Here is a 15598-nt window from a genome sequence, read left to right as displayed (position 1 = left end):
GGCCCTCAGCTCACTGATCCCCGTGAGCTGGTCAAAGGGACGCATGATTCTTATACTTTTCCATCGCTTGTACCCATAACAGCAGATGAGAAAGGACAAGTACCTGAGGTTTATCCTAAGTGACGTACCACTGGAACGAAATTTCCTTGAAGTCTGTTGTTCAGTCTTTTCAAATAAAGCATGCAAATGTTGCATTTTACTCAAGGACATATTGATTTTTAATGAAAATATTGTTTGGAATCATTTATCATCAAGTAAAGTGATAGCCCCTTGGTCCTGTACTTTCATGAAATCATGGATTCCCATTTGACAAGCATGTGAGATGAGAAAGTGGCAAGACAAACACTATAGTTCCACAAAGGAGAGTGACCTCTCTTGCCCTGGCCCCTAGGACAGCCTTCCCAGAGAGAGAAGGCTGACCAGATATAAAAACCAAATACAACTGATCCTAGACTAGATCCTGTAGTGGAGGGGGGAAATGTCACAAAGGGCATTTTAGGTTTGGCAAACTGGAACAAGAACAGTAGAGTTAAAGTAAACCCATCAAGTTGATAACTCTACTACGATTACATAATAGAATATCCCTATCCTGAGCAAGTATGCACTCAAATATTTAGGGGTGAAGGGTCATGACATAGGTAAATTGTTCTCAAATCCTTCAGAAAAAAATTATGTGTGTGTGTGCACACGCGCATGAGGAAAGAGAGCAAATGACAGAACAAATAGGGTAAAATGTTGACAACAGATATATGTGATAAAGGATATACCAATATTCTCTGTGATATTTTTATTTTTGCAACTTTAAGTTTGACATTATTTCCAAATAAAAAGTCAGTGTGTTTTCTCTTCAGAAAAAAAGGTAAAGAAAAGAAAAAGAATGTATGGTAGCTAAGCTAGAAATGCCACGGTTTGAGAACGAATCAGGTATTATCCAAGATCCTCTCACCTTGGCAAGGACGACAGTTCTAAAAGGTGTGTGTGTGTGTGTGTGTGTGTGTGTGTGTGTGTTGGGGTGGGGTGGGGAATTTTAACATGCTAGAATTTTAGAAGCCCATCTTTTTAAAGACTTTAGGCTTTCCTCTCAGCCCACTGGAGTCACTGATGAACATGTCTTGGCATTGATATTGTCAAGATGGCAAATGAAATCTGTCCTTGTTGAAAGGACTGTGCTTTTCCTCCTTTCACTTGCCCATCCTGATTGTCCCTTGATTCTTTTACAAGGTCAGCAAAGCATTTAAAAGAATTCTTTCTTTGAAAGGGAGATTATTTATTCCTAGATCTATCCTCAATATTTTCTTGATCTGCTGCCTCTTCTACATCCTGCTGTGTCAAGATCATGAAGGAATTTCTGACTCCTTTTCATCCTGATTACATATATTGGATCATACCCATAAGTATTAAAAAAAAAAACCCTCTCACAAATACTAAGTATTTTACAGTATTCTAAAGATACTTATTTATAAAAGAGACTAGTTCAAAACCAACCAAAAAGTTAATTGCATGACAGCAGAACATGGCCCTTTGCCTACAAATTCTGAATGAAATTCACGGATTTCTTACACCTAAAACTGTCAGAATTAATCTTGATGCCTTATATTCTAAATTGTAGTGACATCTGTCTAAAGCAAGGGATGAAAATCAAAATATCATGATTGTTATCTATCAACAAGTAGATGCTGCTGAACAGCTGGTTCCGTGCTGGACACTAGGGAGAAGAGAAAGACCTAGGGAAACAGGTAGCGTCACTCAATTTTGATAAATATTTTTAAAATATCCAGGCCTTTTCCACGTTCACTCATATCAAGGATGAATTAATTAAATATAAAATTTAAATATCTTTCCTTAAAAAAAAAGGCAAGAATAATTCAACTCATCAATATGAAATCTTTCATGCAAAAATCTAAAACTATTTTTCAAATGTAGGCACTTTCTTTTTCACAACATATTGACTCTTTTGCCAAAAGCTTGGTTTATTTTGAGCTCAAAACTTTACTTGCAGCATCCGTGTTGGACATGTACAATGCACCAGATTCATGTTGAAATTAAAAGGTAGATTTTCTAAAATATAAAATTTCAATTTGTGCTTTACAAGACAGAACGCTCTATGCCTTAAGCAAATAAAAGACAGTTAAATACATTGTTTTATTTTCCTTTATCACTCTGCTGATAGAAGGGAAAATACAAAAGGATATTGAAAAATGAAGTTGTTCTCTTATATTAAAAATCATTACATAGAAATTCTTAAGTTTATATAGCAAAAATGGAAAACAATACTATTTTGGTGCAATATACATCTTATAAATTTATTTTTTCTGAAACTAAATGCCTGACATTTGACTCAGTATTTCCTTTTCCAAAATGACAAGGAAAAAGCAACAGAATCTCCCATGGCAGTCCTGTATCCCCTCACCATTTTCTTGTAACTATACTGTTTTATAGATGAAACTGCCATAGCAAAATGACAAATATAACACATAAAAGAACAAAAAGGGATAATAAATCACCAGTGACACTACAGCCCATTAAAATACATTCAGCTGGTGTTGCAGAAAGAATAAAAATTTCCCCTCACTTTACATTCTTTGCAGCTGAAAAGGAAATTTTCAGAATCCTCAAGCAACCCTTGTAAGAGATGCTGAAATTCCAACCAAATTCTCCCCTCACTAACTTTCTATATTGGCCTCCATGGCCAAAGTATATATAGCACTTATATATAGTATAATAAAAAATGCCTAAGACAGGGCAGCATGTGAATTGCTAGTCACCCATACTGATATGATAATGCATCTGAAAAATCAGGATACCTAATTAATTGGAAAATGGTAGCTCTAATTCAGCCACTGTTTCCCATAAATGGATTATCAGCTTAAATGAAGAGTTTGGCAATTTTTATTTATTAGGAAGCCTAACGGAGGCATTATCTTCCCTTTATTTTTACCCAAAATTCTCTCAAAAGATTTAATCAAAGCTCCTGACACTGAGAAGGACTCTGGTATCATACAGATACTATGTTTTGGAGCATAATTGAATATATGCTAACTTATTTCATTACACACTTATCATTATTACAATTGTTCAAGATATTAGTAAATTTTATTGATGTGGAATATTTAGTCAACTGTTTATGTTGGTTTTTTTGTTTGTTTATGTTGGTTTTAACAAAGATCCTTTGTATAAGTTCCTTGAGAGCAAAGAGTACACATTGCACTTTTTTGAACTCTCTGCATCTCTTAACACAAAGCTAATTACACATCAAGCTTCCCAAGGGGAGGAAAAGCTCTTCACATTAAGGGATGAATGAGCAACACTTGTCTCCTAATGTGTGAACAGTGAACATGTTTGGAGCAGGGCAGAGCCTATCTCCCAAAAGCTAAGTATTTAAGGGATGGCAAAGTTGTAACTTAGTTCTATCAGAATGGAACTGCATGTCCCACTTGCTAACAAAGGCTGACCACAGGACGGCTATGTGACACTTGGTCCAGCCCTCCCCTCCCCGAGTCCCACTCCTCCTGATGGCAGCCACAGTTGGAAGCTTGTCTGTGGCACAGATATTATTTTTCTTAAAAAATGGGGTGTGAAAATTAGTTCATGCCTTCAAGGGAATTTTAACTTTTACACATGAATTCCTTCCAGCTGGTCTCTGAGTGTCTTTCAAGTGCCAAGCACTGAGTAGCAGGTTGTGGGAAGTATCAAGATAAAAGAAATAGAGCCCCTGTAGTAGTAGATAAAAATATTTCTACATATATTTTGTAGTCGACAAAATTAACAATCTCCAATACAACACTTTATGAGCCTAATGACTGCACTCTTAAATGGGCAAAATATAACTGTCTGCAGAGAACACTGGTGAGATTTTATCCGAGTGACCATATATTCAAACAATATTGCTGAGTTTTATTATCCTTTATGTTCTTTGTCAGTTTTGATTCATATGAATACCCCGGTAAATAGCTCTCAAAATAAATGAAGTGGATAACTCACGCAAGAGGTTGAATGAAACCATTCCATCTCAAAGACACTTAGAGTGTTCCTTTGATATGTTTGAACTTGTCCCTTAAATTCCCTACCATGTGCTCTTCCACACTGAATGCAGATTGTCAAGACCCCAGGGCAGGAACTTAGGCTGTATCAGTTTGCTGGCACTTAGCTCTTCTGTTCATACCCACCCCTTCTGTTCTTTTTTCTCTAGGCTGCCAGAAAAATTTATATTTCTTAGAGTTTTATTCCAGTCTTTGGCCTATTTCATCCGCCCTCCAATGTTTCTAGTGTGGCTGGAGGGTATAGTGCAAACTTGACCCTGTCCACCTCTGAAAATACCTCAATGGCTGTCCATTGCTTGCAGGATCAACACAAAAGTCCTTCATGTGACTTCTGAGGTCCCAGTCGGCCTCGGTCTGCCTGTACAACCTGACCACTCATCACACATCCTTCTTGCTCTCTGCTCTCCAGCCACGAGGGCCTTTTTTGCAATATTTCATTCTTGGTCATGCTACTTCCCACCACTGGACCTTTGAACTTGTTGTTCCTGCCACTGACTAAGCTCAAATTCAGTAAACAATCACACCCTCTTCAAGCTGTATCCAGTCCTCTGAGCTACTTAGTATGGCTAAAGTCTGATTTTAGTTATGTCTTCGTTTTACAAATAGAGAACCCTGGATCCACAGAAGGGCAAATGCTGCCTATCTGCACTTAGGTCTGTCCCAGCTTATTGCTCCCAAAGAGTAACAAAGATCCACTGGCTGGGTCTGACAGGTGGAAGTACAGAAGTAGTCAGATGCAGTCTGGGGAGTGGGAGGAAACAGATGATGTTGGTGTGAGTGGGTATTAAATTAAAATTAAACCTTTCTTGCTAAAATAAATGGCTGACTAAAACTGTGCTTTTTAAAAATAGGTTGAAAACCATGAGTCTGTTTTATTTGCAGTGCAAACATCTATGGAATCAAATATATATATATATATATATATATATATTTTCTTTAAAGAAGAGATGAATTTTATGACTAACATAAAATCAGTCCAAAGTAGGCTAAATAAAAAGATTCAAAAGCTTCCTGTCCTCATCAAAATTTGCTCAAAATTTACTAACGATATGATGAAAGCTATAAAATACCTGGAACTAAATTTAACAAGGAAGGTCATCAACTGTTCAGTCATTTGGTAAATAATGTGGAACACCTGCTAGATGCCCATACACTACACTGGGAATGAGATAGAGAGATGAAGCCCTGCCTCCCCCACGTTCTGGAAGGACACACGCAGTCATTGGCAACTGCATCAAGAAGCAGAGTGATGGGCAGGACAATGGCTGGGGGCCAACAAGGCACTGTGCTTCAGGATGGTGGTCTAGGGAAGTACCTCCACACTGAACCCTGAACTTTGAGAAGGAGCTGGAAATATGAAGATTAGGGTTAGAGTTGCAGTCCCAGGGAAGACAATCTGGTGCAGGATCTAGCTTGGTGCTTTGAAGAGAAAGGAGCTCAGCACTGAGTGTGGGAAGTAATAGAAGGTGAGGGCCAGGTGTGAGAGGGGCCAGACCATGCGCCCCCCTTTGCTGTGACATGACGTTTGGAATTTATGCAAGTGCAGGAGGAAGCTATTCAAGGGCGTTAAGAAGAGGAGTGATGGAATGAGACTTTAATTTCCAAAAGTCAGTCCAGCTGCCATGTGGCAAATGAGTCAACAGGGAGCCATGAGAGTAGTTAAAATGCGCGTGTCGTGGTCCAGGCTGGTGTGGTGGCCACAAGAAGGTGAGATGTCATTGAACCTAGAATATATTTTAGAGGGAAACCTGACAAGGCCAGCTAATGCAGAAAACTCCAAATTTGTATGACAAATTGTAACAAGATTTGAATTGATGGAGAGATTTATCATATCTCTACAGTCAGGATAATGTATAGATTTGATAAGATTCCAATGAGAACCTCAGTGGCATTTTTGGAACCTGACTGCCTGGTGTGCGCTTGACCACCTTCTCAGTGTCTTGGATATATCACAAAACAGCACATGAAGATTCCTGCCCTCGAGGGCTTATATTCTAGGAGGGGGAGAAAGATAGGAGCAAACATAAATAAGCACATAGGGTGAGAAGTGTTATAAAAAGGAAGAAAGTTGCAGCCTAAGGGGACAAATTGTGTGGAGAGAATGGGGAGAGATCTCATGGAAGGCTGCAGGGTGAAGAAGGGTGAGTATTCATGGCCGACCTTGTTGAGAAGGTGGATCTGAGCAAGGACTACCAGAGGTAGGAGAGTTAGCCAAGTGGATATCTGGGGAAGAATATTCCTAAGCAAGGGGAAAGTGGGAGCAAAGGTGGAAGGAGGGAGCATGGCTGATATGTTAATCAGGGGAGTGGGGAGGCGTCTAAGGCTATAAGCCATCATAAGGACTGATAAGTAGACAAGGAGGAATCAGTGGGGAGGGATTTTTCACAAAGAATATGGAGAGAATTCTAGTTTTATCATGTAACAGAATATCGTAAAAGCCAGCATAATAAAAAATTATGATAATAACGTAGGAAGACCCAAAGAGGACCATAACAAACTCTATACATGTATCTTAACATATGACAATATGGTGTTTCAATTCTGTGAGAAAATAATTGTTTATTTACTAATGAGAGCCGGTCTAACTGTTGTCTATCTGGAAAAAGCTAGACCTCTCCCTTGGCAATACACCACACCATTATCAGTGGTCATTTCTAAACGGATTCAAAAGCTAAAATTCAGGAGACTGGCTGAATAATCACAGAGATGTGAAGATCTCAAGTAAAACCAAAACCTTGGAGAAACAGAGGAAAATGGGAACATATTGATTATCTGAAAATGCAAACTTCTTTATGCCAAAAGACACAATGGAGTCAAAAGAAGAGTGACAGGAATAAGTATGAAAAAATAGAGAAGAAATGCAAATGGCCAATAAACATAGGCCAGGATGCCCAGCTTCAGGAAAAGTCAGGAGAATCCCACCTTCACTCACCATACTGGAAATATGAGGTGGTAAACATCAGAGCAGGTGGATCCATGGGAAAGGGGCACTGAGCAGGTACTTGGGGATGAATTGCTACAATTTGGAAGGAAAGGAATACGGCCAGTTGTACATAAAAAATGAACTTATCCTTTGACCCACATTTGGGAATCATTAAGAAATAAATGTTATAATGGAAAGAAAATACACAGAAGGTTATTTATTCCAGTTTGTGGTGGTGATTGTTGTTGTTAGCAGGAAAAAAAAATGGTGAAAATCTGAATGTCCCTTAACAAGTGACTGAGGGAATAGATCATCACATGGCCCTACAGAGGAACAATATTCAACTAGGTAAAAGAATGTCTTAGATTGATAGGTATAGGCTTGAAGAATTCATTGCCTATTAAATGTAAAATGCAAGTGGCAGAGTTAAGTGTATAAGTGGTAGTGAAAAAATCTGGATATATTTGTATATTTTTATGTAGAGAGAAAGACCACTATTATAGGGGCTGGGGATGAGGTCAGTATAGACATAGGGTAAAATTGTTGAGTATATCTGAGTTTTTATAAGCTTTGTTCACTGACATATCCCAAGAGTGTGTCTACCATATAGAGTAGGCACTTAGGAAATATGTGCTTGATGAATCAATGAAGGAATAAAAGGGTTTGCATCATTCCCATAATTGAAAAGAATGTGTTAAGGTAGAGAAACTGTAATAGCTAACATTTATTGAGGGTTTACTAAGTACTTTACTTGTTTCATTTAATCCTGACAACTTTACTGTGAGTAAAACTGTAACTCCCATTTCACAGATGAGCAAACTGAGGCATAGAGATTTGAAGTAACTTGCACAAGGTCACTCTGCTGGTAGGTGACACAGCTGAGATTTGAACGTGACTGATTTAGTTCTCGAGCCCATGTTCCCACCTGCTTTGCTACCCATAACTTCTAACGTGAAGTTGTTGCCCAGCCCAGAGGCCTGTGTGAGAGGAAGCTCTTGAGGCTTTCCCATGGAACCCCACAGAGCACTGTTTGAGAACGACTGGACCAGACAATGTATAGAGCTTCCACTGCTGATGGTCTCTGGCAACTGATTAACGAGCATCTGTGGAATGAAGGATTTGAGATCCTTACCTTTCCCAATGTACCGCCCCCTACAGTCGCCACCAAATTTAGATCCTAATTTGGGCTCCCTGCCTAGTGTCAGCCTAGGGCTCAAAATCCATGAGCTGAGACATACAGGATCTAGCACTCTCCTTCACTCTTTGTAAAGGTGGCAGGAGAAACACGTGTTCTGGAAAGATGGTGTTAGGGCTTCAGGGTCTACTTAAATTTGATATTTGCTGCAGACCCACTCATCAGTGAGTGTCCGAGAAATCTCCTTGGGCTGTTGCTGGTGAACTTCAATTACGGTTTTTGTTCCTAAGGAAAAGGTGTCCTTCTCTGTGACCCAATGGCTAGGACCAGCAGGGCTGTGAGGGAAACCGAACGTCCCACGGCTGGCAAAAGGCAGCCCGCCCAGGAGAGAGGGCACAGCAATGGAAGGGGAGGCCTGAGCCAGACGTCTCAGGGCTCGGGGCTGAGGGAGCAGCTGGGCGGGTGTGGAGGGCAGTGTTCTATCACTGCGTATGCAGGGGACATTCACTGATCAGTGGGAAACACCAAGGTGAGGGGCAAAGCACCTACCTGGAGGAGAATTAATCTGCCTGTTCTGCTGTTTGTCAAGCAACACCTGTTAGTATGAAAACAGGAGCCAGGCAAGCAGGCAATGGGAGGTTCTCAGGCTGGGGAGCAGGATGATGTGCGGTGAGGGCAAGGGGGCGAGGGGCCCAGAGGGCCCAGGTGTCAATAAAAACCCAAATGAAAGGGCTGCATGGGGTGTCAGGGTTGGGTGGGAAGCAAGTGAGGCCTGAGGAGCCCAGGAGGGGACAGAGGAGAGTGCAGAGGGCACAGAGGGCAAAAAGGGAGAAGTTCAAACAGACGCTGAGGTCAGAGGAGCCCAGGGCTCAAGTCACAAAGCCTGGAATCTGATTTCTCTCCATGACTTGACTGCATTTCAGTACTCTGGGGCCTGTGGAGGTGTTTAATTCCTTTGAGCTTCCTTTTCTCAACTGAAAAGTGTGACGATGTTCTCTCAGGTGGCTGTTGTGAGACTGAGTGAAATAATGCCTGTGGAAGTCTCTAGCACAGCGTCCCTCGTACACTCAGTGGCTTGACTTCCTCAGTGGAATCTAGTTCAGTGACTTCCATGTTTTAGATTTTACATTAAAAAAAAAAACAACTCTATTGGGGTGCCTGGAGGGCTCAGTGAGTTAAACGTCTGACTCTCAAAAAAAAAAGTCCAACTCTTGGTTTCAGCTCAGGTCATGATCTCAGGGTCATAGGATGGAGCCCCGTGTCAGGCTCACCTCGAAGAGGAGTCTGCTTGAGATTCTCTCCTTCTCCCCCTCCACCTCCCCCCATGTGCACACTCTCTCTAAAATAAATAAATAAATAAAAATAATAAAAACGCTATTTGCTTTAAGAGCCACATTAAGGAGAAAAAGAAATCCTTTGGGATTTATTTCATGATCACTTTGCCTACATATTGGCAAAGATTCTCTCTGTGACCCAACTCCAGCCAGCTCCCCTGAGCCCTTCTTCCCCTAGGCCTCAACCTCGGCCTGTAAAGACTTGAACACTGATGGTTACTAACTGTTCAAGGCTGCAGACCCAGGTGGCCTGATCCCCCTTAAAATGCTCACCTGAGAAAACTGGAGCCTGCCCAAAGAACTCACGGTTTGTTCCAGTGACACTTGAAGACAGGGCCCCAGTGTCCCAGCCTCTGAGGGAGGGGAGCGGCCCAACTTGGATAAATGCCAGTTAGCCAACCAGATGGGTGTCTCGTGGACCAACACACCCTTCCTGATTGTTGTAAATTTTCACTCCCCTGACTCTACTGAGCCCCTGCTCACATCCTCCCTATCCCCTCATTCTCCCTTTAAAATGCCAGTCCCCTCTGCAAAAATCAAAATGGAGCCCACCTCTATCCCCTACAGTCAGTAGTTACTGAATAAAATCTGTTTTTACAGCTTTAATGTCCAGCTGTGTTTATCTTTGACAATACAGACATATGCTACATGTGTATTTTTCAAAACTTGAAACTGTGTGGGAATAATCTTTGGCTAGTTCTCTTTTTTTTTTTCAGTACTAATTATATCTAGCAAGTAATTCTACATGCTCTGATATATCTGATCTGTACCTGAATCCCAGAAGTCACTTTGTTTATAAATATTCTAAGATACAGATCTTATCATATTAGATGTATGGGTTAACCAAAATGGATGATAAAAAATTTGTTTAAGGAAAACATTCTCCACAGCATTTCAGAGTTGGCTGGGTTATTAAATCATAAGCAGAAATATCTTAATATAAAATAAACAGCCTAGAGATATTTATAAAATTAACTAAAAAATCTTAAAGAGAAATTTCTAGCATGTACAGCTTTTAATTTTCTTCCCAAAGCGGTACTATATTACAGACAATTAATCACATAATAAAGGGAACAAAGTAGAAACCAGAAGCATTTCCAGTTTCTAGAACTTTCTCTGTGTGCACTCTTTAGAGTGGTTTTCAGGTAGATTGGACCTTTATTCCAGTTATATATTGTTTCCTTTTATAATCTCCTAAATCCAGTAGTTGAGTAAAGCATTTTTTAAATCTGGGGGTTACAACCCAAGAGTGGGAAATTAAATCAGTTTAGTAGGTAGTGACCAGAATTTTTAAAAAAATAGAATAAGATGGAACAGAATAGAACACATCAGAGTGCATCTTATTCAGTGAGTAGCCTTAGCAGTATGTTTTCTAATGCCTTTGCTTCAGTTAAACTAATGTGTAGGTCTATGAGTGTATATTGGATGATGACGTATTCTCACTGTTGACTGCAGACAACAAATTTTAAGAAACACTGCCCAGTGCAGTGACAGTCCCGCTCATCCAATACACTAGCATTCTGAGGTTTGATCTGCCTTGTTCAGTGAATCAGATCAGCTAATGTTTAGAAGCAGGTTGCTGTGTACATCAGGTCACCAGGGTGCTTTTGTTCTTTGGTGTTAGACAGCGAGTGAGGTCCCACGGAAAACCCAAGCCACATGTGCCGAGTTCTGGTACAAAGGAACTATGCTGCAGAGGACTATCTTGCTAAGGTTTCCCAGTATAAGTACAGCCTTGAATAGCACTTCTAAGAGTGTGATGTCAGCACAGATACAACAAAATGAACAAAAACACTGCCGAGGGCACTTCAGAATGTATCCCTCATGCGTCTCCTGTTGGCTTCTGGAAGGGACCATATTGTTCGAATAAACAAAACCAGAACAGTTTAATGGGTCACAGATGTGCAGCGTTCGGAACTGTCCCAGGGACCATTTCCTAAGCTGCTCCGCACGATGAGAAAGGTTTGGCAATCCATGTCCTTTTTGCCCATTAGTTACAAAATTGTTGTCTTTTCCTAACTGCTAAATGACGAGCATGACAGTAAGTTTTCATTCCTAAGAGCACGTGTGTACGTAGGTTTTGATGTGACTAATGCAAAACGCCTGATGCCAAGAGCCTGGGCAACCATACAGAGTAAAGCTCTTTATAAGAGTTAGTAGATCTATACCTGGCACACAGAGGGTGCTCAGTAAATGTCAGATCAGTGATTGAATGCATTAAGTCTCAAGCTCGCAGTATGACTCATGAATAAATCTCTTAAAGAAGACAGTGTTACTGCTATCAAAGTTGATGGCTGATGCAAATGGAAAATGCAAAAGGATTATTACTTGATTTTGAATTTATCTGGGTTAGATTAACCATCATTAAAATCAGCAGTAAATACTGAAAAAGGATCGGGAGTAGTTTTTTTACTGGTTTTTGAGGCTTATTCTAACACTCTAACATTTTAATCTCTAATAAAGCAAAGTAAATGATGGAGATATCCTGCAGCCCTTAAAAGAATGGCAGCCATACAGTATAGCAATGTATGTGTCCTTCACAGACTAGTTCCCAAATAACAAGATACGCTGGATCTGAAAGCATTGTGAAGGAGGCTGATTTATGAGGTATCTTCTTAATTATGCAAGTTTTAGAGAGAAATCTATGTTCAGGAGTTTCACTTACTTCATGCCTAGTAAACAGCATGCTTCATATGGAAGTAGTAGATACAGGCAAAGCTTGAGAAGGGGGTTCTTTAACTATATTTCCCACAGCACTTATTTATAGGATAGTGGGGCCAACCCATTTTTAATGCTCTGCTGACAACAATGGTGCCACCTGGGGGTCAGACTTGCTCAAGGATCTCAGGTTACCTTCAAGATGGACACCTAACCCAACCATGGGCCATGGGACAGTCCTTAAATATGAAGGTTTTAGAGCGGAGGGCTTATGTTAAGGAAGACACTATCCCTTAAGTACATCTACTGTTTGGGAAGAGCACTTCACAAATTCCAGATAAGAAAGAGTCTGTAACAAGTAGGACTTCAATCAGTAAAAGAAATGTGCTTAAAAAGAAACTTGGAAGCGACAGAAGCAGAACTGTTAATAATAACTTCATAGCTTTTAGGCCCTGAAACAGAGGACTGGAAATATGTACAGAATGCCAGGAGTTTTGGAAGAAGTAGTATTAGCCTACATTCCTTCACCTTACAAAACTCAGTCTGTACATTTCCTGAGTCTCAGTTGCTTTTATTTGCCAAAATAATAAGCTCACAGAAAAACCTGAAGATTTATGAATTGTTACCATGAGTTAAGCTATACTTTTTTTTCCTTAAACGTTACAGAATATTCCTTCGTTTCATACACTTGAAACAATTGCTGGAGTGGAAATTCTATGGAAAACAGCTGAATGTTCTTACTCAGCTTGAGCCACGCCTATACTACCTGCCACAAACGACAATGTTGATCATGTCTCTGAGACCAGAATTTGAATCCTGCCCATGTAATTCTGTTAGAAATCTTGACAATGGCTTGCTTTTGCTGCAGGACAAAAATTTGTCTTCTGCGGTTCTCTGACCACTCACCTTCAGTCTGGAGTAATTTACCGGACTCTTTCCCTACGAGTTTATACACATGTCCATACACCTTTAGAGATAGTACAGATGGACAAGCTATTTCTCTTAGCTAAATTCTTTCTGTGTGCTTTTCCTTCTACAAAGAAGCACACAGTTCAACAGCATGACTCTAAGCCATTCAATTTTTTAAAAACTTCCCTAAATTATTCAATGCATTTGACTTGCAGATGTGCCACTGCTTTATATAAACACTTTGCTTTGAAACAAGGATCTAGAAGGAATGCAATCAGCTCTGCTCCGGTTGTATGTACACGAAAAGCTGTTTGAACAGTGTCACCCCAAACAGCTTTGGGTGGCTCCATTTCAAGACTGTGCATTGCTAAATGTACGTGCAAACTAGACCCTACAAGGTGAAAAGTAAACCTCGCTCACCCTCACATTGCAAAGGCTTTTTAGGTTAATTTGCATAACTGGACATCATCTTTCTGTATTTTGATTGAAATTCCGTTTGATGGCATTGCTACCGCAAGTCCAGCAAATTTCATTTTGTTTAACATTAGGCTCGAAAGGAACACACCAACAGACAAAACACACAATGAAAACATGCAGTGGCGTTGTGCTTAATGCATGGGTATAAATGCGCACACAGAAGAGGCCAAGCACATCACTTAATTTAATGCGGGCACAGGTCTGTACCAAGAGTCTGAAACATTGTAAACAAGCCTTAAGCAAAGGAGGAAATGTAGAGGGGAAACAAAGCTGAGAAAAATGAGCAGGAAATGGGCAAGATGACTCATCTATACTTGAACGTCTGACCTGTCAGTTGGTCGTCGCCTGCAGCAGGGGCGATGCGAATGTAAGGTGTTGTAAGCTGAGTCACGATTATCGCAGCTATGGCAAAGGAAGATTCCCAGGTCAGCATGCATGAGGGAAGAAAAAGCCAGACTGAAGCTAGGCTAGCAAGGAGAATCTCGATCAGTATATCACATCGTCTCAACTTTGTTCCAACAACAACAAAAAGAGAAGAAAAGAAAAAAGAAAAAAACACATAGCAAAGTGTTGAATTTTTGGAATTCTTTTCCCTTAAACAGGCTTTCGTCAGGCAGTTAGATTTCTAACTATGACACAGTTGCAAGCTTTGGCTGAGATTCTGGGTAGATCAACTGAAGGGAAAAAAAATAAAAACAAAACATAAGTCCTAAATAAGGCTCTAGACTGAATAGTATTTCTAAATGCTACTGAGCGTAGCGTCTAAATGATTCGTTGCTAATTCTGATGATCCCAACTTTAGGCTTTTAAAATTTATTAGGTTACTTAAAATTCTGCTGCTGAAGTCACAATATTTTCTCTTCTTGCTAAAATCACCTTTGTGGAGCACATTATCTTCTTTCACTAAAAACATTTTTTAGGTAGAGAAATTTCTCTGATAACTAAATTTCATGTAGAACATTTCCATTTAGGGACCTTATTTTGTCACATTAAGGGACTGAAAAAAATGCATCTCAAAGCATCAGTTAAAGAAAGGAAAATGAGTAATTGCCTTTGCTATCATTGTCATGGTCCACATGTGACCCAAGACATGATTAAGATTCTTGAATCGGACCAGTGGGGTTTCTTGGTTTGCCTGCACAGCTCAGCAGTTGTGTTTAAATGGTTAACATTTATGACACACAGATATTGGGGGAAAAATAGAAAATTAAAATGTCAGTTCTAACATGATACCACTGGAAAATGATGCAAAGAAAAAATATTGGAAAATTAAGGACAGGCTTACATGAAAGATTACTAATTTACATGGAACAGCCTGGGTGCTATTAGAAATGTGGCAGCGAGTAAGGAAAATAGATCATCTACCATCTGCAGACAATTAAACCCAAAACTGCTGCTGCATAATATTTTGAAATATCCCTCTGCACCATTGAAACGGTGCTGCTCCTTATAACTAGACAACTGTAGCAACTGGATTCAGAAGTGGGATAATTGTCTTTCACACATTGTTAATGAAAACTTCCTAGTCTTGCTAAGTGAGATGAATAAACTACCAGTTGGGTCAGAACATGGAGGACTCCTGAGGTACTACAGAGATAATTTTCTTGATAGGATAGAGTATGCAGTTTTGCATCCTGATATAATCAATTGCAAACAGTAAAATGTAATTTCTAAGACCTGTTACAAAGTTGGTACCAAGTTTATACATATAACGATTGCTTGGGCATAGACTACTGTTGTTCAACCAATATTCCTGTGTGGTTTTCTATTACTTACAGGAAAATGTGACCTACTCTGCTTTCGAGCACAACTGTCTGATCAAAAACAGAGCATCTACCCAATACTGAAAAAGGTAAACAATATGAACAAAAAGTTACTTGAAAATGGCTATGTTGGGCAGCCATGTATTCACAACTAAAGGAAAGGCAAATTGCAATCAGGGGCTCAAAACCCCCATGGAAAAGGTACATTATAGATATCAGGAGGGGTTTTTATATGATCTCTATGTTCTGCCATCTAAAGCGTTCATTTGTGACTATTATTTTTAGTTACCAGGAAAAAAAAAACTAGATTCTGTTACAAATTACCTTAAAAAGGAGTCAGCTGGCCCACGTCCTACTTT

The 15598-nt window shown here is 39.9% G+C and overlaps 1 protein-coding gene across 1 annotated transcript in view; it reads right to left on the bottom strand.

The window, feature by feature from the left end:
• Positions 1–15598, bottom strand: part of PTPRM (protein tyrosine phosphatase receptor type M) — a 777319-nt gene that overhangs the window by 228759 nt on the left and 532962 nt on the right. Inside the window, exon 14 of the mRNA XM_036100805.2 lies at positions 13804–13878. Within this exon, the coding sequence (XP_035956698.2) occupies positions 13804–13878 (75 nt within the window). The remainder of the gene's footprint in view (positions 1–13803; positions 13879–15598) is intronic.

The sequence above is a fragment of the Halichoerus grypus genome, chromosome 13, assembly GCF_964656455.1.
Source record: "Halichoerus grypus chromosome 13, mHalGry1.hap1.1, whole genome shotgun sequence".
In the NCBI taxonomy this organism is placed as follows: Eukaryota; Metazoa; Chordata; class Mammalia; order Carnivora; family Phocidae; genus Halichoerus; species Halichoerus grypus.
The sequence above is the reverse complement of the archived record's forward strand: the minus strand, read 5'-3'. Positions and strand labels throughout refer to the sequence as shown.